At 39.4% G+C, this 26,848-nt stretch overlaps 1 protein-coding gene across 1 annotated transcript in view; it reads right to left on the reverse strand.

Annotated features, from left to right (window-relative positions):
* cdh13 (cadherin 13, H-cadherin (heart)) overlaps positions 1-26,848 on the reverse strand; it is a 508,194-nt gene that overhangs the window by 360,786 nt on the left and 120,560 nt on the right. Inside the window, exon 2 of the mRNA XM_066685111.1 lies at positions 12,776-12,896. Coding sequence (XP_066541208.1) covers positions 12,776-12,896 — 121 coding nt within the window. The remainder of the gene's footprint in view (positions 1-12,775; positions 12,897-26,848) is intronic.

Raw genomic sequence — 26,848 nt, forward strand, 5'->3', positions numbered from 1 at the left:
GGTCATATATTTCAAAACAAGGAAAACTAGAAAAATACAAAAAAAGGACATATGTTCATTCATTCATTGTCTGTAACCGCTTCTCCAGTTCAGAGTCGTGGTGAGAACCCACCCGGAATCACTGGGTGCAAGGCAGGAACACACCCTGGAGGGGACGCCAGTCATTCACAGGGCGAAACACACTCACACATTTACTCACACACTCACACCTATGGACACTGGAGCTGTGTGAATGCGACACTGTCTGCTACACTACCGTGCCATGAGTTCTACAGCAAATTTTAAATTCAATTTCTTAAATTTTCCATTCTCTCCCATCATTTTTTGCGCTGCAGGGTGTGTTCCTCACTTTGTGCCCAGTGATTCCAGGTAGGCTTCAGACCAATCGGTTACAGACCATGAAGAAATGAATGTTGTACCCCATTTCTAGTACATGACTGAACCTAGTTAGGATATTTGCAATGAGTGACGAATCCAGGATTTCCAAAAAAAAAAAAAAAGAATGAATAATATATTAATTATAAAAAAATAAATAATAATAATAATAATAATAATAAGAATAAGAATAAATTAAGTAGTGATATTTTAGTCTTACAGAATAGGACATGAATGATTACTTGGCTTTCCTTGCCTAGATACAAACAGGGAAACATCTTAATTGGACATTACCCAAAAATAAGAGACACGAATAAGAGCAGTGAATTGCAGAGTTTAAATACAACAAACATTAGGGTGTTTGTTTGTTTTTTCCTTTCATTGCTGGAATCGATAAGACTTCTCTGAAGGTGCAGAAGTCCCTGAGGGCTCCCCATTGCTTTGGAGATTTTCCTCATAAAAAAATGTTTGGTTCCTTAAAGATCTTTTCAACAGAGCATACAGAAGTAACTTCAAAACATATATTGTAAAATCTTTTCATTATATGGTCATATCTGGCACAGGTCTTTGAACTGAATGTAGTTGAAGCTGACCTTTCTGACTGAAAAGTTCCTATTCTTTAGCCAAACTTCCTGCCCTTCACCACGAAGGCCAAGGGCTGTCAGTCTCCTGTCCACTGCTGAATGGCCCTGCCACTGCTCAGTGCGCTGGATCGATGCAAGCTCTAGAAGTGTGTGACACTGGAGGATCAGACTTCAGCTCCTGATCCATCAGTCCAGCGCCCAGGGCACAGGCGCCACGCCAAGCAAGTGCCCCGCCATCAACTCTCAGCTGAGAAATCCAGCAGCACTCCACATACAGAGCCACACACACACAAATGCACACACACATCGATGACCAGCAGAATAGCAGTTGGCATCAGTGAAGGAAGGTGTCATTGGTTCCTACGAAGAGTTATTGGTTTTGCTCAGTAAATGCACAATGGGACATGGGTTATTATGAATAGTGACCTGCTGTGCCTGTGCCTAACTGACTAATTTAAGCCTAATTGGAGACAGTACAAATGCCAAATGCCAGACTTTGAAAGGCTCTGGGCTTATATTTTTGATATTTTACAATATTTCCTTATCTACATATCAACGGTGAAGAAGGTGTATTTTATTACCACACATGATAATTCATGAAGTAAATATGCTAAACATTTAATAGTCTTGTTCCCATAAATTTGACATGAAACAGGTGGCACAGAGCATGCATTAACAGTGCCAGTGAGGCTAGGTATGGCCTTAGCCACCAGGGAGGCCTGTGTGGATTAATGTTTATTGATGGAATGTGGGTTTGTTGTGGATATAGTTGAGGATGCAGACTGTAGAGTCCACTTGCAACGGGTGGCACTGAGCATGCATTAATGGTGCCAGTGGGGATAGGTACAGCCTTAGTCGCCAGGGAGGCCAATGTGGATTTATATGTAAGAAGCTGGTTAAATTCATGCCTTAAAGTGAGCTTGAATGAGAACTGGAAAGCCAGAAGTCACTGCTGAGTCTTTTCTTTGGGTAATAATAATAATAATACATTATATTTATATAGAGCTTTTCAAGAACTCAAAGACGCTTACAATAGTCAATACATATTACACGTTCAAAGACATACAAAACAAAGCAAACACAGAATACAAAATATTAACAAACAGAAAAAGTTAGAGGAGTATTATAAGCAAGAGAGAAAAGATATTTTTTGAAGTTTGATTTGAATTTTATATATGAATATAGAGAGAGTTGGAGAATGTTGGACTAAAATGGGAAAAGAGTTCCAGAGTCGCAGAGCAGATCTAGAGAAGGCATGGTCACCATAGCTGTGGAGGCTGGAGGGAGGGACAGTGAGCAGCTCGGCTGTGGAAGACCTAAGTGTGTGCATGGGGTTGTAGGGATGGAGAAGAGCAGACAGGTATGAAGGAGACAGGTTATTTTAGTGCTTTGTAAGTGAGAAGAAGTATTTTGAATTGAATAAGGTACTTTATAGGAAGCTAGTGAAGATGTTGGAGAACAGGTGTGATGTGTTGGTGAGAGCGAGTGTGAGTGAGAAGGCAGGCAGCAGAGTTCTGAAACAACCTGAAGTCTGTGGACAGAGGAAGAGCTGATGCCAAAGAGAAGAGTTTTGCAGTAGTCCAAACAGGTGGAGATGAAGGCTCCAGTAGCAGTACAAGGATTTCAGTAGCAGTCTGAGAGAGAGATGGCTTGATTTTGGCAATATTACACAGATGAAAATATGATGTTTTGATTAAAGAACTGATGTGAGGACTAAGCAAAAGTTGAGTCAAGGATAAAACCCAGATTACGAACCATGGAAGAAGGAGATACACTTGAATTATCAATAGACAGACAAAGGGAACCAAATTTTTTCAGAATTTATTTGGAACTGATTAACAAGAGTTCAGTCTATTTAGTCTATTCAGTCACAATTTAACATGAGAAATTTTTGATTCATCCATATCCTGATTTCTGATAAACAGGTTTCTAACTGGTCTAGAGGTGGGTTATTAATGGATTTAGTACTAAAATAAATCTGGATGTCATCCGCACAATAGTGAAAGTCAAGATTACATGTATACAATGAAAAGAAGGGGCCCAGGGACTGATACTTGAGGTACCCCTTGAGTAACAGGAGAAATGGAAGAAGTGTGACCAGAAAGATTAATGATCTGTTTTCTGTAAGTTTGATATGATGTGAACCAATCCAGGGCAGAACCATCAACACCCAGCTCCTGCAGCCTGGATAGAAGAATGGGGTGACTTACTGTGTCGAAAGCTGCACTTAGATCTAGTAGTAATAGGATACAGATGGTGTCATGTTCTTACTTTAGTGAAGCATTGATGAAGGGACAAGCCTGCTTGATGACTCCTGTGTAATGTTTGCAAGGTAGAGGTGTTCAGGGATTTGTGAAGGTAACAAGTTGGGCCCTATGTGTAACTCCAGTGATTAAGTGCAGGATTTTGTCATTTTATTCTGTATTATTTCAATCTATGATGTATTTTCGTCTACCCTTGCTTTAAAGTAGTGTATTGTAAATGATGAACAAATTTATCATTTTAGTCTATATAAAATCTTTATGAATTACAAAATAATAAAATTTTTTAAAACATTCAAAGTGAAACACCTTGTTCTTGAGTTGTTAAGAGGCCTATTCCTCTCTTTCTGGGAAAAGCTGAGAAGCTCCTTCCGAATACCCCTATTCATTATGCAAAGCTTAGCTAGGAAGCTTGAACCCAGCCTTTCAATTGTTTTCTAAAAAGTGGTGTCAATGAGTTTTCCTGACTTAGTGTAAGCGAGCAAGAAGGGCTAATTGCAACATATTCAGCTATCCCTTTAAACCATGTGTGTTATTGATATCTCTTGAGTCTGCTTCTCTCGCAGACTGACCTCTATGTATGCACCTAAACACACAGCTCATGAAGAACCTAACCCCACTGCATAAACAGTTGGATACTCAGCTCAGTGCTGAATGAACACGTACTGTTGAATGAGCAGCTAGTCCTCATTTAAGGGCAGCCTTACAGCAAACACTGAAGGTGTGTGAGTGCAGAAATACATACAGATCTTCTTCACCACAATGCTTCACACAGCTGTGAGGGTTTAGCACTTTATCATCTTTTCCAAGTGTAGCTCACTATAAAGTTTAACACCTTCCATACTGTCATGATTTCTAGAGATTCTGCTGTAATGGCCAAGTCTTCCTGTTGAACAACTGTTTTTCAAATTAATGGCCAATAAGCCTTGAATACCAAGTGCTCATTAAAATGGATAAGTTTGGCGTTGACCTTTAGGCAGCAGAGATAGTGCAGATTCCTCTCTGATGCTCTCAGAGTCCACATTAATTTAAGCCGCCGAATGTCGGACACAGGAGGGCATTAATTCCGACAGTTTGTATCTGCGTGGTAAATGCTACTCTCTATAAATTCCCCTTCAAAGGCTCAATTAAAAAAATCATGTTACTAATTGATGAACACACGCCTTGGCGAACAGACACTTCTGAATTAAACATATTTGGCTATTTTCTCCTCTAGTGTTTTGAATGATGTTTGTTAGTCCTAGTAGATGTAGCACGATTTGCATCAGAAATGTAAATTCTGCTGCTAAGTAGGTTAGAGAGAGTGGAGAAGGGTGATTTTGCCAAGCGTAAAAGGCTCCTCTGCAGAGCAGAACAAATGCCAGCCAGACTTCAGAGTGTGGGCAAGAAGCAGATGCCTGCCTGCTTTGCCCCTCCAGGCCAATGTCTCCATAGCAGTGACCCAAAACTCTCCCTCTACACTGCTATATTACAGCACTCCACTGTTTTCCACAAGCCTTTCACTGAGGATATGCCATGAAAAAACCTGGAAGGCATCTGACTATGATGTAAAGATTGTCAACCTGGGAATGCTCGCCAGGGAACCTTCGCTAGCAAATTCGAGAAAAGTGGTGCTCTCTTAAGAAAAAGGTCTTACTCACAAGCTGTCAAAACACACTTAGCTTTGAAAAATTTGCCCCTCCCTCTTCCATCGCCTCCACCACTTTTTTTTTCCCCCTTTAGCATTCTATATATAGCATACTCCATTCCCAATCCAGAACCACTTCCATCAGTGGGTTCAGTAGGTTCTCATCTTTCCGTGGCACTCCAGTTTCCCTGTTCCTGCAGTTCCAGTTCAAGGTCAGTTATCATGAGGTGGACACACGCTCCCTCTCTTAGCCTCGTCCACACAGGTCCTGAGGCCTGCCCACATCTCCTTGCTGCTGAAGGGAAACATTCGCCTTCGCGTCATATCCAAGCCTTTGTAATTACCGTCATTTGTCAAGCGTGCACATGATTTATAGTCAATTAAAATTGGCCCAAAAAAGAGCCCTGTGCAGCCTGTTGTGTGCAGAGTGAGTGATTAATGCAACACAATTACAGCTGTGAGAGTGGTGAGATCTGGAGAGGAGCGCTGTCAGAGACAGAGACGGGGGAACTCTGCCACATGCTGAAGTTCTCTTACAAACAGAGGAAGTTCAGACATCTGGAGGAATGCCAGACACTGTGTGAATGGTAAAAGAAGTGCCCTGACTTTCTCATAACTAAAATAAACAAAGTTGAAGTAGCACAATTCGACTCTTTATTTATGCCACTCTTTAAAGACGATCATAAGTCCAGATTGAATACCTTGTACACCACAAACAATCAATTTCCATACAATAATATATATAAGCCCCTTTCACATAGGAAACTCTGGAAAATCTAGTGAAACTCAGGAGTATTGGGTCTGGAGAGGTTCTTTCATACATGTAGCACACAGTGGGAGATTATCTTTGTTAAACTCACTCTCGCAGGACTGGCGGTACAATGTCTGTGTAAAGTCTGGGACAAGTTTCAGCCCACCAGGGCTTCTTGGGTACAGCCAGGTATATAATTCTAATGAATAGAGATGACTTTTAAAAGGTTTCATTTTTTATCAGAATGTGGCTTTAACATATTGGGATATGGCACCATTTATGTTTTACATTTATATTTTCTTCTGAAATTGAATCAGCACAGAATGCACAGAAACAGTGCATTAAACCTTGCAGGAAAATACCTTCCTTCCTGTTGTACAAGCCCATTCTGAAGCCAAAATGCAATGCAATTGTATGCTCTGTGAATGTCTACAGGGGATACATTTGCATTATAGCCTACTTTAAATGCAAATAAATGCTTTGTGAAAATTATACTTCAAATACACATGAATTTATCCTATTTCTTTTTATGTGTATCATTATGTGCTGAGCTGCAGTGAGTAGTTTTTCTCGTCCAGTGTCATAGTCCTGTCTGGAGGACATATTGTGGCAGACCTATACATTTGAGGCAAACTGGTAAAAGAGCATGAAAACAAAATTGGCTTAGTGAGGAATAAACTCGCCTGGCGTCTCCAGCTGTGCCTGAGCTCAGGTACTCCAAGACCGCATGATTTGTTTCTTTGAACAAGAATAATGAATCCATATTTTCATTTTAGAGCCAGTAAAGTAGACGTTTTATTAAATAAAGGCACCAAGGTTCCACTCTCCTATCGAAAGCATTTACAAAATGAAAGAATTTTACAGTGACTTGATGAGTCTCAGCTGGGGTGTATATGTGTGTCTGTATGTGTGGGTGAGTGCATGACTATCAGCCTAAAGCACCTCTTTAGCACAGATATAAAAGGAAAGAGTTCATGTGTGTGTTATGTTTTTTTTTAAAACAAGAAGGCCAAGTGGTCTGGCATGACGTTATTCAACCCGGATGGAGTGGCAGAAGCAAAGAGCCCATGCCAGGAAAGTGGTCGTCTTCACTTAATACAGTTAATAAGAACTGGGCAGTGAGCCAGGTCAGAACCGACCTTTCCCAGTGATCTGTTCTCTTACTACTGTAAATCACGTTGATAATGTCACTCTAAGTTAGTCTCTGCCTATTATACAGCTGCCAGAGAAACCTTAAGTACCTCAGGCTCCATGTTTAGCAGCCATGTTATACAGGGACTAGCCTGTTTTTGTATGATGCAAGGTTGAGTAAAAGCAATGGATAAGAGGGTAAGTGCTTCAGCTTGTAGAACACAATTGGTAGAGCAGAGCATGATGCCCATGCCAAATAAGTACCTTTTAAATTTCAAGTGCATTCTATTTTGCATTGTATTTCTAGTAGCTGCTTTACACTTTCCGTCACATTTAAACAACCATAACACATTCTAACATCTAGGAAATAATGTATGACACAAAGGCAGTATAACCATTTTGAAAATGTCTTACAATTCCGTTTTTTCCCCTCACATTCAAGGCAATGATAAGGCAGGTATAAATTTAGAAAACATAAAACATAAAAAACTGCGTGAGCTAATCACTTGGATACTGTATATCCAAAGATGTGTTGTTAACCCTTTTAATTAGCGATTGCACAAATTACATGCACAAACTCCATAGAAAACCACTGCAAAACAAATTAAACACACTGGAGCAGATAAATCTTAACCCATGTTCACCATGTTCAATGCCATGCAGGGGCTAGAAGAGTAAAAAAAAAACCATTAGCCTTGCATTAGGCTATGAACAGTGGAAATGCATTCTCTGAAGTGACAGTGCACCATCCAATACAACTGGGATAAGCTGGAGAGGTTTTTGTCATCCAGATGTAATCATTTAAGTTTCTTAGCGGTTGTGCTGGCAGCAAAGCTAGCTTTCGAAATGACATGCAAGCCAGGTTTAAGTTATTTTGCATCTTTCCTTTAAGCATTCAGTTTACAGCAACTTGTTCTGTCCTTCAGACTAAATGTTTTCTATAATGAAATGTGCGTTATTTAACGAGCTGCAAGAGAAGAGCAGTGCAGTAATGATTGTGTATTACAGTAGCAAGACTGACAGAAAAAAAAATCACACATATAAATTTTGATATGAGATGGTTTATTCAGTTACTGTATTAGGTTTAATGGGCTAAATTTTATTAATTGTTTTATGCATTTTTTTATTCATTTATTTATTTAGTGGTCTAGCCCAAGATGAGTCCTGAAATATTTAAGGATGAGTTAGTGAATAAAGACAAAAATGTTTACATGTCACATTTTAGTTCCTACATGGATCGCTTGGAACCACAAGCAAGCAGGTCCTAAAAAAATGATCAGGTACCAGATTAGCCTAATGGAAAGTACAGTCAAGGTAACATGCAGTGGAGCACTATAACTGATTGTGATACAAAAGTATCCTTACCATTTCCTGCCAACTGGTAATGTTGACCACTGCCCAGTAGTTCCTAGCCTTTATTCATACCTTTATTTTGAAAACAAGATTATTTTACAAAAAAATAAAAAATAAATAAAAATAATTAATAAATAAATATTCCTGCCTTGCGCCCAGTGATTCCAGGTAGGCTCTGGACCTCCGTGACCCTGAACTGGATAAGCGGTTACAAATAATGAATGAATGAATTAATGCAATGTGAATGAAGGCAGCCTTTAGTTGCAGAAATGTCTACACTGAGCATGAAACTCTGATCTCACTAAGAGTGCTTTTCTCATTCCCCAGTGGTGCAGAGGTCTCTGAAAAGTACAGATCTGTTATGGCATGACCACATTCCTCCACTGCTGGGATAATGTCCATGTGAAATTGGGGCTGGTGTTGAATTAACGGTAGGTAGGCTTGCAGGGACGACAGGATCAATCTCATTGGCTTTTCATAAAATTGCGTTCCATTTTCTCTTCTTCATTAAAGCACAGGGAAGAGATATAGCTATATCCAGCCGGAAAGCTGAGCTCTGAAAAAGCGATCCCACCTCAATGAACCGCACCAATACTGAGATTGGGGAGCACTTCACTTTTATTTGATTTTCTTTTTATTAATATAAAATTTAAAATAAAATAAAAAAAGACTTTAACCTATTTGAGGGAACATTGCATCTCTGTTAGTGCTTGCACTTATCAAAGAGGTTAACTGAGAAGAACTATATTTCTCATTTGTGTTGCAGAATTCGGTGGCTTGTGTGAAAGTAATCATGTTTTAATTTACTTCTATTCCCCGGTGGATCTTGGCTTACATGGCGGTTTTGAAAGAAAATAAACTGAGAGGAATAAAATGGCTTCATGCTCCATGGACGTGTGGTTGGCATAATTAGAGGTCTAGCAGCCACAGACATGAATGCATGCGGCTCACAACCCCGAAGGGTCACTCGAGGACATGGGTGGGACAAAGAGGGAAGATAACCTCATTAGAATTCAGGAGGGCCAGATCCATGTTCACCTGGGTTTTTTTTTTTTCTTTTGCTTATGCACTATAAATCATTCATGAAGTCAGGTCTGTCCCTATGAAAATACAAGTATATGTTTGTATAGTGTATGTTCCATTGTTTGGATTTGCCCATGTTTCTGCAGCCATAAGCTCACAAAGGCAGGCCTAGATGAGACAAATTGCAATGTGTTATAATGTTCATATACATATTTCAATTTACTTTTGATATTTCAGCTTTGGGGAGTTAGCTGGATTAATATCCCTGACCCAAGCTGCCCAGTCCAGCAGAGGTGTTCACCCACTGACCACCTCCATCTGCATAATTACAGAGCAGGCCTGGCCCAGGAAAGGGAGAGGGGCAGCACATTTACATAAATCTGCATGTGTCGTATGCACAATTAACCACTTCTGACACTGGCAAAGTGTCTCCAGCGCTTCTGACACAAATCCTCACTTCTGTAGAATCCACACAAGGCAATCCACACAGTACATCCCCTTAGCGGAAACACTTTTTTTTACTCATTCAACAATCCATGCAAATCAATGCCCCGAATTCAACAATACTACAAACTGATTCGCATGTAGCTTTATATGTATGTATAAATATGTGATGATGGCTTGTGCGTGCGTGTGTTCTGCTGACAGGAGCGCATTCAGGATAATGGAAGAGTGTGGTGGTCCACAAGCAGCTCAGTAAAGCAGAACTGAGCTGTGTCTCCGTGGGTATGGATCGCTGAGCTCCAAGATGACAAAATGCTTCAGTGCTTCTTCCAATCAAACACACTGACATAAAAAGATTGAAAGAGAAAACTCCAGGCAAAATTCTCCACCTCACACCATCTCACAATGGTCTCTGTGTGTGTGATATATATATATATATATATATATATATATATATATATATATATATATATATATATATATATATATATATATATATATATATATATATATACATATATATATATGTATATATATATATATATAGGTCCTTGGATTGTATCAAAGGGCATGGTGTTGTGGTGTTTTCAGTGTGTGTTGTGCTGGTACAAGAGAGTCAGAAACAGCAGTGCTTTATCAGGAGACCTGATGAAATGGACAATGAGTACAGAAACTCATGCTTTCTTATATACATACTACATTGATTTTTTTTAAAGGTTTATGTTGTTTTACCCTTCCAATAACCCAACACATTGAAAACTTCTATCACTCACACTCAAATCTAAGTTAATGGTTATGCATTCTCCATCTTACATCAAGTTGTGATGTAACAAAACAAGCCAGAGGGCTTTGTGTAATTACAGCATGTGGAATCATCACACAGATCAATAGTGTTTCTCCAATCACAAACAACAAAACTCCCACATGAGAGAAACTCATGCAAAGTTTCTCCGTCCTTCAACAGCAGGCGATGGAGAGCCATTCCTTTAGGCTTTGTTGTGCAACCTGTTGACATGGCTGTCAGTTTCTGAAGAGGAGAAAGAATTTCTGGCAGCAAAGCTAGAGTCCCACTGGGAGCCCAATTCGGAGCCAGCAAGACATTACTGCCGATCCCAGAGGAGACTGAAATGCACTCAGCAGACATTACTGGGAGTCTCAGAGGAATTTCAGCTCACTGAGTTGTGACAGTTCTGAAAGGGAACGCCGTTCCAAAACAGTGAACGGAGAAGGGGGGCTTCACACGGTGGCGAACACAGACACACCCTTGAGGGTCAGATCAAACATTCAGTCCCATGTTCACTGCTTACAAGCATCAAACATTCACAATTAACTCTATGCTACACTAGAGGGGTCTCTGATTGCTCTGGTATAAAACATTCATTTGGTTTCATTTGGTTGAGTCTGAAGACCTGCAACATTACTTTCCCCTGCAGCACGCTCTGCAAGACTGAGGTAGCTGTCTTTGTAGTTATTATTGCTGTTTTGAAAGACAGAGGACTTTTAGTGGCTATTTTTGCTACTGCTTCATATCTTTATATATATTATTAACATATAAGTTGAAAATAAGTTGAATATATATATATATATATATATATATATATATATATATATATATATATATCACCGCGACCCTGAAATGGAGAAGGCGAGAAGAAAATGATGATGATGATGATGATATATATATATATATATATATATATATATATATATATATATATACACACACATATTAAACTTATTTTCATTCATTCATTGTCATTCACTCACACACTAACACCTATGGACACCAACGTGTGTTTTTTGGACCGTGGGAGGAAACCAGAGCACCCAGAGGAAACCCACGCGGACACTAGGAGAACACACCAAAACTCATAGAAAGGTCCCTGGAGCTGTGTGGCTGTGACACTACCTGCTGCGCCACCATGCCACTCAACTCATTTTAAATCTAGGTAATCAGCTGAAGCTTTAATTAATAAATAGCTGTGGAAATTCTTCAGGTGTTTAAGGGAGATATTGAGTCTAACGTTGGAAAGTAAATGATCATTGGGTAATTACATATAATTAGCCGTTAAATGATTGCTGCTTTTATATCTCAGTTTGCTGGCTGTGTGTGGAAAGGGGGGGGGTGATGTTCGTGAAGATTATGATGATAGCTTAATGTAAGAGTAACTCTCTGACCTCAGATTTATTGACTAATTGGCTGGATACACACATGCGACAAACTATTTAGACAGTATTGTAATACAGATAATAAAAACGGTACATTGTATGTGGAAAGAGTACATTTTACCCTGGCAACTACAGATAATATTATTATGGTCAATTATATCTAAAGATGGAATTGATACAATAAGACAAATGGGTATAATAGTGATATCAGGAGGAAATTAAGGATTGTATGTTGAAAGGGAAACTATCTACAAATGTAGCCAGAAATGGCACATATATTGTGCCATGGCATGTTACTAGTTATGTGTTCTGGATAAAAAAAATGGCACTGAATTCATCCACTAAACAGGTACTGCATGCTGCTTTTTTTCTCCAGATAAAAATGTATTACTGCTTCAAATGAGACCCTGCTTACTGACACTTGGCATTGAGCATGTTGACCTTGGGGTCATGTTCAGTGGCTCGAGAGGATCCTATTTAAGCTGCATCTTATAGCAGGTTCATTTAGTAATTATAATATTATCAGGAAAAGTGTAAGGCAGTCAGTCAGAGAAAGCATGAAGCAGGTGGGATGTACTCCAGTGAGACATATGTTACTCTGGGGACTTTGTCAAAGAGCAGGAAGTTTCATCCTTGTGGCTGCTGTTACTCTCTGCAGACGCGGGATGAGAGACGTGACGGAAGCTTTTGTAAACATCATGCAAATCAAGGGGAATAATTTATGAGCACTCCAATTCTTAGTTGTTTTGTTTGGACATTGCTGCTTTTTTTCCTGTTTTATAACAAAAGAGGGGGAGGATTACACAAAAATTATGCATGAATTATAACAAGAGAAAAAGGCAGCCCACTCACTGTCACCTTTAGCCAAGACCCTAGAGATATACTCCATCAAACGCTGATGACACTGTGCTACTAGCGGGTGTGTATAAGTGTGTGTGGTGTGTGTGTGTGTGTGTGTGTGTGTATGCATATGCCTTTGTTGCAGAATGTTAATCTCATGATTTAACATGATTTAAATGGACTTTGTAATTGACTGTGTGGAAACAGGTGTCCCTACCTTGCAGAAGAGGTTGATCTTTGAGGAAGCCTCCATCATATTCCACCTGGTACTGCTTCACCTGAAAGCCTGGTGAACATGCTGCCTCCTCCACCTCCTCCTGGGCTCCGGTGAACACGATCTAAAGAAGAAAATGCAATATAAATACTGGGCTGTCCAAGCATATAACACTTCTCAGCTTAGCTGACAGTGATTGCTGTTCACACACAGTGATATAAGATTTCTGTCTCTGCAGTAAATGCTCTGCAGTAAATGCTTATTTTAACTGTACTTTCTTATTTTATTGTTTATTTTTTACAAAAGTCATCTTATAATTTTAAGAGAGGATTAGTAATTTCAAAAAGCAGATGTCTAGAAACACAAGTCACACACCAGCCATGTTTCATCCTCATCTTGGCGAACAAGGTCAATAGTAAACATTTACTCTGAATGAGATAATGCATCCAAAAGCATCCAACTTCTCTGGAACCAGATTTGAATATGACACACTTCTATTAAAGATCTTCATCAAAATACTACAAGGATCAACCAAGACAACATTATTCTCCCTGTATTTCTGTAGCCAGTTTCACCTCTTGTTTCTTTCAATGACAATGAGCCACTCACAGCTCACCTCAGTCCTGAGCAAACAGCAGCCAAATGCGACACACAGAAGCTTCCATTTTAGCAGTGTCACCTGGTTCTTTTGATTCTCCACTCTCGTGTATGTTTAAAATGGGTTTAACCCCATCTTCACATTCTACACCCATTATAGCAGATTCAGTGCTGTGACTGGAGATATTTTATTTAAAAAACAGCTCATTTAATCCATGTTTTCTGATTAAAAATTTAAGAACAAACTAACTGACCAGTCTTATTTCAGTTTGTGCATGTGTAAGTTCTCCAAATACCCAAAGAACCATGCCCATTTTAAAATATCTGATAAATAACATGTTAAAACAATTACCAACATTACCAGTACAAATATTCTAGAAATGTTGGGTGAATTCCACTTTTCAGATTTACTTCAACAAACTAATGTATCTATCAAAATACATTATTAATCCCCTTAAGGTAATCGAGACTCAGCTTTAGACCCATCTGTAGCAGTAAACACAAACACTCACACACACACACACATTTTTTTTTTTTTTTGCACACACACTCGAGGCAGTGAGCACACACACACATACTACCACACAAACACACAGCAGCCGGCAGCCAGCCATAGTGCCCAGAGCATTTGGGGGTGAGGTTCCTTGCTCTGTGGGTGTCAAACTGTAGATGTCAAATCAAAATGTATGAAGTGTTATCATGTTTCCACATCTCAAAAATAAGAGGCTGTTGTTAAATATATAATATGTTTACATTAGAATAGGTACAGAATATCCTTTAACCAAGTGAAAATGGTGGTGACACTTGTGTTACTGCCTGCCTTTGACACATTTGATATGTTACTAACAAAGGCAATTACCACAACAAGACAATGCTCTAAAGCAGTCCACTGGGACCAATTTGATCAGTATTTTGGGAGCTGGAATGGAATGAAAATGTAGATTCTTTGAAGGTCCCTGAGGACTGGTTTGAGAAGCACTGTGCTTGAGCAAGTGGCTTAATCAGGTTCTTTCTCTTAAAGAGTAAACACTACTGTCTAGTGAATAAAGGGGCTAAATCAATCAGACTACCTGTCTTTGAGGTCTTCCTGACTAGCAGTGAAGGTAAAAGGATGTAACTTTTCCTAGAACCTGTGCTTTGTTCAGTTTGCTGTCTGAGTGCTATTTCAGCAATGACCTGAACAAAGACGTTCCTCTCTAGTTATTTGTCAAAATTGACTAACAGTTAAAAGCTTTTCAAAATTAATACTATAAGAGCCTGACTGACCCTTGGTAGGTCTCTGTAATTAAAACTATTTGGCTTGGTCATTTTCTCCTCTCCTCACAATGAGAGAATGCAGTTTTTACAGGAAGCGAAAACACAGGGTTTCTCTTCAGATCAATTATACCAATTTAAAGTCATCTTCCCCTCAGCAAAGTAGTGTGTGCTCTCCATTAAAAATTAAAGGTAATCATCTGGCTTTTAAAAGCCAGCGGATAAAAGCTAAAGCTTTCTGGCCGATGTCAGAGAGAGATAAGTTGGAGGTTATGGCTGGTTGCTAGATTTGCGAGAGCCCTCCAGGCATGGCAAACATATCTGTCCATCTTACTGTCACTCTCTCTTCTGCTTCTGGTGCCATTATTACTCCTTCACACCTGTTTTTGTCCTCCATCAATCACTATTTTAGCCAGGGGGGAAGCCACAGATTCACTGTGACAGTGACACAAGTTCTGCGGAAATACGACCGTGTCCTAAAATCAACTCCTTCACAACCAGTTTTATAATGCCATGCCTGACCAGTCTGGACTTGAAATGGCTACTAAAACAAGGAATTCCTAATATACCTTCATGTTCATGGAGACTCATAATAGAAGCTCAAAACCCATTGTGACACACAAATCTCTCAGTACCCTTCAAATAATTCAAGCCGGATATAAATCACATGCTTGTGATTTCAGCCCCTTAATCAGAATCAAAAGCAGTTCTCTTCTTAACTTCTTAACATCATTAAATATATTAAGAATTAGAAAAGGCATGAATAAATATTTCTAACAAAGGAAATCAGTGATACAGATTAATATAACAAAGAAATCTATTTCTTGAGGCATTTCTTTCCCTGCTGTGATGCCTGCTACGGTTATTCTGCAGCTCACTGGAGTCCTGTTAGTTGGTATTGAACCAAACCTTCAAGGCAATTAAGAGATCAGTCCGGCCTGTCAGAGCGCTGGTTTGATTTGGAGGAAACGCTGAGTGGAGCAGCAGAAGAGCGAGCGAGGCTGGTTAGTGTTCGTGTGAGCAGCCAGCTGCCAGGCTGCATGCACATTACCAGCTCACTCTCACACAGCTGCTGTGCCTCACTCTCATTTACAACAAACATATGGGCGAAAGAGAGACAGAGAAGGAGTGAGAGAGGGGGAGAGAGAGAGGATGACAGGGACCGGACAGTCTTCAGGACACAATCAAAAATGAGAAGGATATCATAAATAGCCTGGAAATTGTCCAAGCAGGAGTAAGGTTTAAATGTATAGAAATAATTGTGAACTCTTTTTGCAGTGAATTTAATTTGCTATACAATTACATACACTATGTGTCCAAATGTTGTTTTCTGGCTGCCTTCTAATTAGTGAATTCAGCTACATAAATTGCACCCGGTGGGGAAACAGACATTCCACAGAGGATATACAGAGAGTATAATCCATAAAAAGCACAAATTAAAATGGGAAACTCTGGAGCAGCGGTATATGAGCTTAAAGTCACTATGCCCAGTGGCAAGTGTTGACCAGTGGGGTCTATGTCCTCCAAAATTGTGCTGTTGGGGAGTGGAACTGTATTAGGAAGTGTCATGGGACTCAATCCAATACATTTGGGATGAGCTGGAGAGACTTCTGAAATGAAACTAATCATCCATGACTAGTACTCTGACTGGTTGAACTCCACACTACACATCCACACAGTACTATTGCACTATACTCACTATATGTAAACACTTACATTCCTTTATTGCGCTTTTTAGTGATGTCATTCAACTCTTTGTAAGAATACACAGTGAAGTTTATATCAATGCTTTCTGCACAATACCACAGCAATGCAATAATACTAAGCCACATATTTTTTTTTACCTATATTGTACATTCACTTATATCTGTAGCTTTAATTTTTGTCTCTAGTTTAACTACATAGTCTTTAACTTACGGTGATTTGTTTTTACTTATATCTTATAACTTTTCTGTTAGTGGAGGATTAGCAAAGAAAGAATTTCATAGTACAGTACAACTGCCTGTTTAATGTGCAAATGACAATAAAACTCTTGAATCTAGTACCTGACCTCTTTAATGCCCTTGTGTTTGAATGCAACTGAATCCTCACAGCAGTGTTAAACCTTCTGAGATAAACTAGCTATTAAAACCCACCATTTTAGAAGTAATGTTGGATGAGCCCAGTGCCCACACACATTTGGGAATGAAATATAGGTAATTACATAGTGTTGTGGTAATTTTGGTGGTGTCACATTACATTAGCATAAAACACTGCATTAAACTAAGAGCTGATTACACCATGAAAAGCCAAGGGTAAACACACATTGTGTAAACATTGTGACTGAACCACTTAAACAATATCTGGAGGTTGGTCAGGGATGGGATATTGACCATATGTAATGCAAGTGTTAAAGGAGTACATCTCCTATACACACTGACAACTATGCAAGCAGAAGTGTTGACAGTCCAGCATCGCGTGCATCTGACAGGTATATTGCGTCTGTAGAACCAGCCTGAATTCTTCCCCAGTCCTAACTTTCATCATGTCCAAAATATTTTCTGGATCACAGCAGGGCTGACCATGGCAGAAATTACAGCATCTGCCAAAAACTTCTCCTGTGCTGAAGCAGACGTTTCATTGCCTGTCGTGGATAGTTTCTGCCCATTTTTGACAGCGTATAATACACTGGTAACAGCCTGTGAGAAACCACGATTAGAGTAGGTTTCAGGAAGTATAACAGGTTGGATGTGTTGGTGTGCTTTTATGCAGGGAAATAAGATCAAATCTCTTCTGGCCTCGAATGAAATTAAGTGAGCATTTTAAACTGAATCCAAGAAATGTTTACTGAAAATACTGGATATGAAAAAACATGTAAATGCAAGGTGTGAACAGACTCTAATATTTAACAAGAGCTTTGTGTTTCAGTGCCAAAAAATACAAATTTAAAAACATCATAATAATTGAATGCTTCTGCCAAACAAATCTGACTTTTGAACAAATTTTAATTACAATGAATTGCATTAATTAATTACTGAACAAGCAGCAATTCTGTTTCATATTTTTTCATTGAGAAGTAATTTAAATTGAAATATGTATTTTAGCCATAACAAATGAGGCTTTTAAAGTTCAACTGTGCACTGCTACTTTTTTTTTGCACAAATGCACAAACGCGTTTGTTTAATTCCCCACAATTTCCTCCTAACCTAATTCTAATTCTTTTCATAGTCATTACTGAATAATCCAGAGTAGTCACTGAATACTATATTTTCAGATAATAACTCAGTAAATACTGGCAGGTTATGAGTTAAAATGCCTGTGACGATCAGAAGCCAGTTGTGTTAGTAATGAGTTTATCAGTAATGGGTTTTGTAAGTCACTCCGGATAGAAAAGTCAGCTTAATGCCATAAATGTTCATGTAAAATTACCCAATAGTGATCCCAACCTGGAGAAACATGAGCTTGCTCAGTAGGACGCAGATCATAGTGCCCTGTAGCAAATAAGATGGCATGGTGGGGAACGCTATTAAATCAGGACAATGAAAAACATTCAAACCATTGATAATGTCAGAGACTATATCACCATCAGCATGCATCTGCATGAATGCTCTCTCAGGACAGCACAACAATGCTAACATTTAGACAGTGTTATTCCAGGTCAGATAAGTAGAAGCATAAGAAAGTAGGAAAAAAAGAAAGCACATGAAAAACAAAGAAATATTTTAATGCTCTCCAGTGGGATCCTGCTAACAGAGAATCAATGTACAGGGTGGGCCATTTATATGGATACACCTTAATAAAATGGGAATGGTTGGTGATATTAACTTTCTGTTCGTGGCACATTAGTATATGGGAGTGGTGACCATGGCGGCCATTTTGAAGTCAACAATTTTGGTTCCAACTTTTGTTTTTTCAATTGGAAGAAGGTCATGTGACACATCAAACTTATTGGGAATTTCACAAGAAAAACAATGGTGTGCTTGGTTTTAACATAACTTTATTCTTTCATGAGTTATTTACAAGTTTCTGACCACTTATAAAATGTATTCAAAGTGCTGCCCATTGTGTTGGATTGTCAATGCAACCCTCTTCTCCCACTCTTCACACAGTAATAGCAAAACCGCAGGAGAAAAATGCTGGCACAAGCTTCCAGTATCTGTAGTTCCAGGTTATGTTAAATCCAAGCACATCATTGTTTTGTCTTGTGAAATTCCCAATGAGTTTGATGTGTCACACGACCCTCTTCCCATTGAAAAAACAAAAGTTGGATCCAAAATGGCCGACTTCAAAATGGCCACCATGGTCACCACCCATCTTGAAAAATTTCCCCCCTCCCATATACTAATGTGCTACAAACAGTAAGCTAATATCATCAACCATTCCCATTTTATTAAGGTGTATCCATATAAATGGCCCACTCTGTAAATTGGAGAAGGACTGGACTAATTCATACTGTGTTTTGCAAATGGGTGACCAGTCAATCAAAACTCATAGACAACATCAGATGCACAGGGGACTTTAATAGTAGATCTTAATTACACATGTTATAAATACATTTATATCACATCTCTTAGTTTATTTCTTAATTTCTTCATTTACTAATTACCTGATAATGCTTAAATAATGATTAAAAATAATCAGTGCCCCCTAGTGTCCTAGATTAACCCTCAACCTCATGCTGTTTCCTCAGAAAAATACCTTTGAAATGAAAATGAGGGAACAAGGCCAAAACATTTCACACAGACATGATCAAAAGTTGAGGAAAAAGACTCAGATTCCACTTCAAATATTTCTGACTTCCAAAATATCCTGATAATGATTTAACCTTCAGGGGTCTATTAACACAATGCTTTTATTTATGTCTTTGTGTTTACACTGTACAGAAATGCAGTTGAAACCTTTCCTGAATGTGTAGAGTCTGCTCTTTCAATTATATCTCATAACAAAATCATGCAGAACATACATCCAGGGCTATGAAGCTACGGAGAGAGGCTGAGATACACAGAATAGCCATCATACGCCTCTCACAAAGTAAATGGTGGATTCATGTGTCTCTCTTTTGTATGAAACTGACCAATGGACACTCATGAAGATATGTTTTCACAAGAGATGTGAGGAATTTCTCTTTTCAGCAGCAGGGCCTAATGACCACTTTTCACAGTGCTCTAGGTCATATAAGGCCTCATTACACAGATACCTGAAATCCTTTTGAAAATCTTGAGGTGAAAAATATGGGATCAACTGCGTTTAAAAGCACATTTAAAAAGACAGGTTTAAATTGAGACATGCCCTTAGATCCCAGGGGGTTAAACTCCAGTCTAAATGTGTAAATATACTCCTTCACTAACAGCCACTGCATTTAACAACAATGGCAGCAAAAAAGGCAGGCAGCATTGTGGAGTACAACTTCAGGCTGTATCACTGCTTCATCGTTTTAATGCATTTGATTGAAGTTAAAGACTTTTTTCTAATATGGATACGCTGACGTCTACAGCACTAGGGGGCCTGCGTGAAGGGGCTACATCAATCAGATTTTATGCCTTTGAGCTCTTCCTGACTCAAGGAGTGAGTCAGAGCAAGATGAATGCCTCACCCTAAGAGAACTTTTCTGATAATCTATTCATGGCTTGTGCAATTTGTTGCCTGTATGTCTTTCAGCAATGACCCGCACTAAGAGGGTCTGCAACATTTATTTTCCTTTGACTAATACTTTTCCCAGTATGATACTACAGAGGCAGACCAATGATTGCTATGCTGTAATTGAGAGAATGACTAGCTATAATTTCACAGAGGATAAGAGGATGAATAAAGAAAGGTATTAAGAATTGAAATGAAGAAAAGATGAAGACTGATGCAGTCAACTAACAAAGTTTGGATGAGCTGAGTAATGCTGGAATTGAAATAGACCACAACTGAAAAATGTTGACCAATAATCACCTACTAGTAGATCACTTTCAAAAAATTAGGCTGTGGTTGCACTTTTTCAAATCCATTCCACTTTCCAATAACAGTTTATTTGTCACTACAATGCCAGCCTAGATAGCAGATATAGATTAACAAAGTTAATGCTCCTGACTTAAGCGTAAAAAATTCAGTGTATATATACGCACTCACCCAAGGCCTCTCTTGAAATCAATCTATAAAAAGCAATTTGTCTCACTTTTACCACTCTAATGTCCTCTATTCTTTCAGGAAAGCTACATATTGGATCACAAATGACACTCCAGCTTATCCTAAAAGTACTGGATGGTGCTGAAAACTCAGTTCCACTGCTCCATAGCCCAAAAGAGGGTATCTATATACCTCTTAAGCCAACACTTGTCTTTGGGCATAATGATTTTGGCTCAGGTAGTGCTGCTCGAGGGTGTCCTACCCTATTGTCAGTGTGTTTCTATGTAGATTTTTCAAATGGCGTAAGGAATGGGTCTGCCTTAACATAGTGGAATCACTCATTAGAATGTGTGTCTACAAAAGACTTTTTAATATATTCATTCATTTTAAATGCAGATCCACAACTAAGGAAATCTGGGATCTGTCCTGAATGAGTTGCACTATGCATTGAGCTTAGAAACAATGCATATACCTCTGATATAATGGTTGCGTTTCAGAGAGAGAGAGAAAGAGAGGGGACCTTGATGAATGTCTCTGCCAGTGCCTGGACATCTATGTCTGGCACTGTGAAGGTTGTTGTGTGAGGGCCTATAGCAGGAGTACCACTGTACTAACAGTACCTCTCTGTGGCTACTATAGTTGGGCACTTGAATAAGGCCCTGAACCCCTGCCCCTCAGGGTCTCTTTATAAATGCCTGTCCCTGTGCTCTGACTCAGCTCATGGCCGCCTGTATGTGGACGTCTTTTATTAAGGGATTCTGAATAAGAAACAAATGCTATGTGTTATAACACAGTCAGCTACTGTATGGACTATATCCTCCCTTTTGTCATGAAATTTATTTTAACGTCAAGAAAGAACGGCAAACAGTAAAGAATGTGTTGCCAGATAATGGGGAATACGTTAAATAAAGATAAGACCACGCTGACATTAATGAGCTTACTCAGTGATGAAAGACATATTCATCTTCATAAAAATACTGCTAAGTGAAATCCACCACATCTGTGATGTGGAAATTAGTCATGGCTCTCATACAGAGGCTGAATTAATTTCTGTATATTTTGGACTTGACTATTAATTTAACAATTTGCACAGCTAAATATATTACTGATTGAAATATCAATTATTACGGACATAACAAATGTGTACACTGAACATCAAACATAAAGCACATTAAGAAATTAAGTACAAATCAAAGTGTTATAAGTGCATAACAACATTTACTCAATGCACACTACACACAAATCATATCGTTTGCATTTTGTTATTTATTACACTTTGATTTGTACCGCACATTATTGCATATTTTTACACTTGTACTCTATTTATATACTGTATTACTTATTAATACTTATTTGGTTACCATACTGTATGTGGTCTCAGTGGAAATCAAACAATCTACTTGTCTTAAGCAGATAAAAATATGCTCACAATTTATAGTAAAGTGGGAAAATTTGGTTTAGCAAGGAAGGAGAAATGTTAAGGCCGATTTGACTTCTGCGCTGACTCGACACAGAGCTTACGCCGTAGGCTACGCAAGAGCCCTACGCCGTTGCGAATGTTTATACTTCTGTGTTGGTGCCTGCGTCGCTCTGCAATTACACCGCCACACCAGTAGGGCTGAACCTCAAACACCCTCCTCTACACTGTGTAGTACACAATGTTCCAGTGCAGTAGAACTACTTTAAAAAATCTTTAAAGTGCACTATTTAGAGAGTATGGCATCATTTGGGACAGAGCAGAGTTTACATGGGGTGCCAGGAAAGTGACTAATACAAAGCCGGCACCTTTTTCCCGAATGGTATCGCTTCTCGTGGAGGTTTCCCCCAGAGACCTCCATATTTTTCCTTTGTTCAACATTTTTATTCATCCATGAAGCCCACACCATATCTGAGGAAATCTCTCGCTATGAATGTGCTGCTGTCTGTGTCTCTGTGCGTGGAGGGGATCACGTTCCTGTACTTCTTCAGTTCGTCTGACTTCTGACCAATCACAGTCGTTGCGGTATACGTCGATGCGCTGTAGTCGTAGCAGGAGTGAAAGTCACATGTTTGGTGTCCACTCTAAAATTTTTGCCCTTTTCACTGGGGTTCAGTGTACAGTGATGAAGTGCGACAGTGACTTCAGCCCTTGTTAAACAGACCACTGCCCACTGTGCCTGGCTTCCAGAACTGTTACACTTCATTAACACTGCAGTGATACCGCATAACTCACTGAGTGATACCCTCAGGTTTAGTTTTCCAAGCAGGAGTTCTAGGCAGGTTTCATGCTAGGGAAGGTCTACTAACCTTTTCAGAAATGTGAAATAATGCAAAAATCTCTCATTTCTCCCCCATCTTTCAACATGGTGAATTTCAGCATGTAGTTTTAATGTGGGGCTGGACGTAATGCACCAGATCACATTTTAACAGTTTTAATTAGATTGGCTACTGTCTGAAGAGATTCTCAAATTGTTATTCATTATGTCATCTTCAAAAAAAAAGTGCAAAATAATAATTGTCAGACACCACTTAATGCACATAGTTAGTTACTATTTGAACTTACTCAAGCCCAAATGTAGGCACAAAGAATGAGAGACTAAGGTGTATAGAGGGGTAAAAAAAAAGAGAAATGAGAAGATATACAGTGAGTAGGTGAAAGAGGTAGAGAAAGACAATGAGGTAAAGACAGAGAGAGAGAGAGAGAGAGAGAGAGAGAGAGGCAGAATGAGAGAGGAGAGGTAGTTAGAGATGGATAGAGAGAATAGGTGGAGAGAGATAAAAAGAACAAGTGAGCAAAGAATCAGGCAAAGGTAGCCAGAAGATGAGTGTAAAGTGAGGAAAGTGTGTGTGTGTGTGTGTGTGTGCTCAGGCCCTGAGAGATGTGTGTTCTTGTTTGAAGTGTCAGAAGAAAGGCGAGCACATGGGCATTATGAAGGCGTGCCTTCATCTCAGCTGCGAGGCTGCTCATGGGGAGAACAACATCCAGAGAGGGAACCACCTGCTGTCAGCTTCGCTCGCCCCTCTCGCACACACTCCCTCCCTTTCCCCTGAGGAACACTCGCTTTCCTTCTGCCTTCGCTGACCCGCAGATAGTAATTAATTTATTTGCAAGCCGGTCACCGTATCATTTTCCCTGGACACGGCTGTGGTGACTTCATTAGTTTGTAATAATTTCCCTCAGTATGGGATCCACATTAAACGGGACTGGGGAAGGGTGAGATACAGATAGAGCTGGAATGGGAAGGCCAGGGGTGAGGAAATGGCAAAATGCCCCCCGTTGCCCCACAATGATACATTTAAATACACTTTTACGAGTCATAATGAGCTGCCCTTGTTGACTCTGATGAAGCCGTACTGCTGAGAGAAGGGATGAAAAAGCAGTGAGAGTTGCTGAAGCACAGGGGACATGATGAAATAGATAGAAGGAGCAGGAAAAAGTGTATATCACCCAGTGAGAGAGAGAGAAAGACAGAGAGAGACATAAGAAGGCCAAGTGAGAGCAAGAACAAAATAAGCACCAAGTGCTCCCTTAAAAGTTTCCTAAGATGTTCATGGCCTCTGTGGAAGGATCTAGGGAGAGTCTTGCTATAGAAGTAGCACAGAATCTTTACATTATGTGGACCACTTTTAACCCTGCAACACCAAAGCAAAACAACTTCTGCCTTTCCTCTGGTGTTGAAATCTGGATTCTTTGGTGCAGGCAAAAGCACAAAATGGCATTACTACATTAAGTTCTGGTTTGCTTAGCACCCATACTGATTTATTTAACCAAACAAGTCATAACTGAATAGTTTATAGACACCAGTCTGTCAAAAAATTATTCATTCAAAAATTCATTGTTCTCTCCGTTGTCTTAAAGAAATTCCAGATGCATTCCACTGTGCATTTTGAGTTCTGCTCATCATGTAGGTGCATTTTGTTGTTCTACAATTAAAGACAGTTTTGTTAGCCCCCTTTCGCCCTGTCCTTCATTGGTCAGCACCCTCCACCATACCAGCATTACTGTTAAACTGTTAAACCAACAAAATAAAATGCACGGCTTTCTAAACAATAAAAAATATGCTAGGCTCTCTCTCTTTCTGTTCACAACAGAAAAATGCCATCTGGATTTTTTTAACACAATGGAGAGAACACCAAACATTGAAAACCATGAATCAAGATGAGGATATTGCTATTGCTCCTGCTCCATAGATGGGTAACACTGGCTTATTGTTGCTGTTTTGAATTATTAAAAGGCAAAATGTCTCCAAATTCGAGTCAAGTTACAAATTAGTTTCTGTGGTAATTCAAACTGTGAATTAAAATGTACAATTTGTATTTAAGGGCGGCACGGTGGTGCAGCAGGTAGTGTTGCAGTTACACAGCTCCAGGGGCCTGGAGGTTGTGGGTTCGATTCGGTTACAGATAATGAATGAATAAATGAATTTATATTTAATCCACGCTCAAACTACAGTCATTTTTCTTTTCAAACATACCATTCCACATTAAAAAACGCAGAGCTTTGGAACGTAAACACTCCAAAGAAAACAGCATTTCCCCACTATTATAGACATCTCCTTTATGTGTTCACCCAGGTGTTGTGCCGGATGGAGGACTGGGAGCTGAAACACTGGGCTCTCCAGCCTGAAGAAGGACATTGGACCACCCTACTGCGGTGACACTGGCATAATGCCAATCTTTTAAAGCTAGTGTGTACTTATGCGAAGATGCACATAAACCTCAATTAAAGGGTGATGCAGGCCTCATACACAGATGTTTGCACAGGTGTCAACCAGCATACTTGAATATAATGTGAACATTTGCACTAAAGGCAGAATCCAAATCATTCAGTCAATCATTGCCTGTAACCGCTCATCCAGTTCAGGGTCGTGGTGGGTCTGGAGCCTACCCAGAATAATTGGGCACAAGGCGGGAACAAACCCTGGAGGGGGCGTCAGTAATTCAGAGGGTGACACACACACACACACACACACAAACATTCACTCACACGAGGAGAACAGGACTTGAACCCACAACCTCCAGGTCCCTGGAGCCGTGTGGCTGCGACACTACCTGCTGCTCCACCGTGCCACCCAGAATACAAATTAGGATATTTAAAAAACAAGCGATGAAGAAGAAAATCTCATGTTCTTTTGTGCAGAATGAATGAAATACTGTCATCCACCCACTCTGTATCTCCAAAATACTGGTTTTGACACTGTAATTTTGGATAATTCGCTGCAGTATTACACAGTGCCTGTACTGACAACTGATCCTCATACTACTCCACACTGTTTTCATGCTTTCTGGGGTTGTTCAGGTTCAGTATTGTTTAGGTCACATGAGCATGGCTACTGCAAGGCCACAAGACTCAAAGTATAGATTCTAGACGTGGGCCCCTTAGCACATCTATGTAATTCTCTTCTCTGCGCCATGATATAGAGACATTTATGCAAATCTACCTCTAAGAATTAACCAGTATTTATTTTGTTTTGCTCTGGTACATGTGATTCACACAGCAGTGCTACTGGGGTTTTTAAACACTATATGTACTCACTGGCCACTATATTTGATACACTTACACAATTGGCCCATGGCTGTGTATGTAAAGTCAGATACAGTAGCTCATCTGTCTGACAGTAGCTCGTCATGTTCTAGTCCTTCATCAGTGGACACAGGACTTCTTTTTTTTTAGCTGGTGGATAATTCTTAGCCTAGAAGTGACACTGAAGGCTTTAAAATCTCAAGTAGAAGTGGTGTGTCTGATCCACTCATACCAGCACGACAAACACTAACACCCAGTTTCTACGTTCTCCATATGATCATCCGTTTTTCTGTAATGAACCTGGACATGTGTTGGAATGACACTATGGGTAGACAATTTAAACTAATCTGAAAGGAACCACGAAGTCTCTGAATATATTTGGAGTGCATGTTTTATTCAAGTTAAACTGTCATATTTTGACAAGCGTTATAACTAAAAAAAGGCTCATTTTTTCATAATAATCGCCCATGCTTCTTCTTCAGCCATCCACTTAAAGGTTCCTCAGTGAATGATATGAAATTAAAAGTGTTTTTTCCATGACAATGTTCCAAAGGGCCCAGTTTGGCATCTTTATTTTTACAAGTCTAGAAGCAAAGATGAAGGAACTAAATAAAGTGTGAGATGAGAAAGGA

This window comes from Hoplias malabaricus, chromosome 11, assembly GCF_029633855.1.
Source record: "Hoplias malabaricus isolate fHopMal1 chromosome 11, fHopMal1.hap1, whole genome shotgun sequence".
Classification (NCBI taxonomy): domain Eukaryota; kingdom Metazoa; phylum Chordata; class Actinopteri; order Characiformes; family Erythrinidae; genus Hoplias; species Hoplias malabaricus.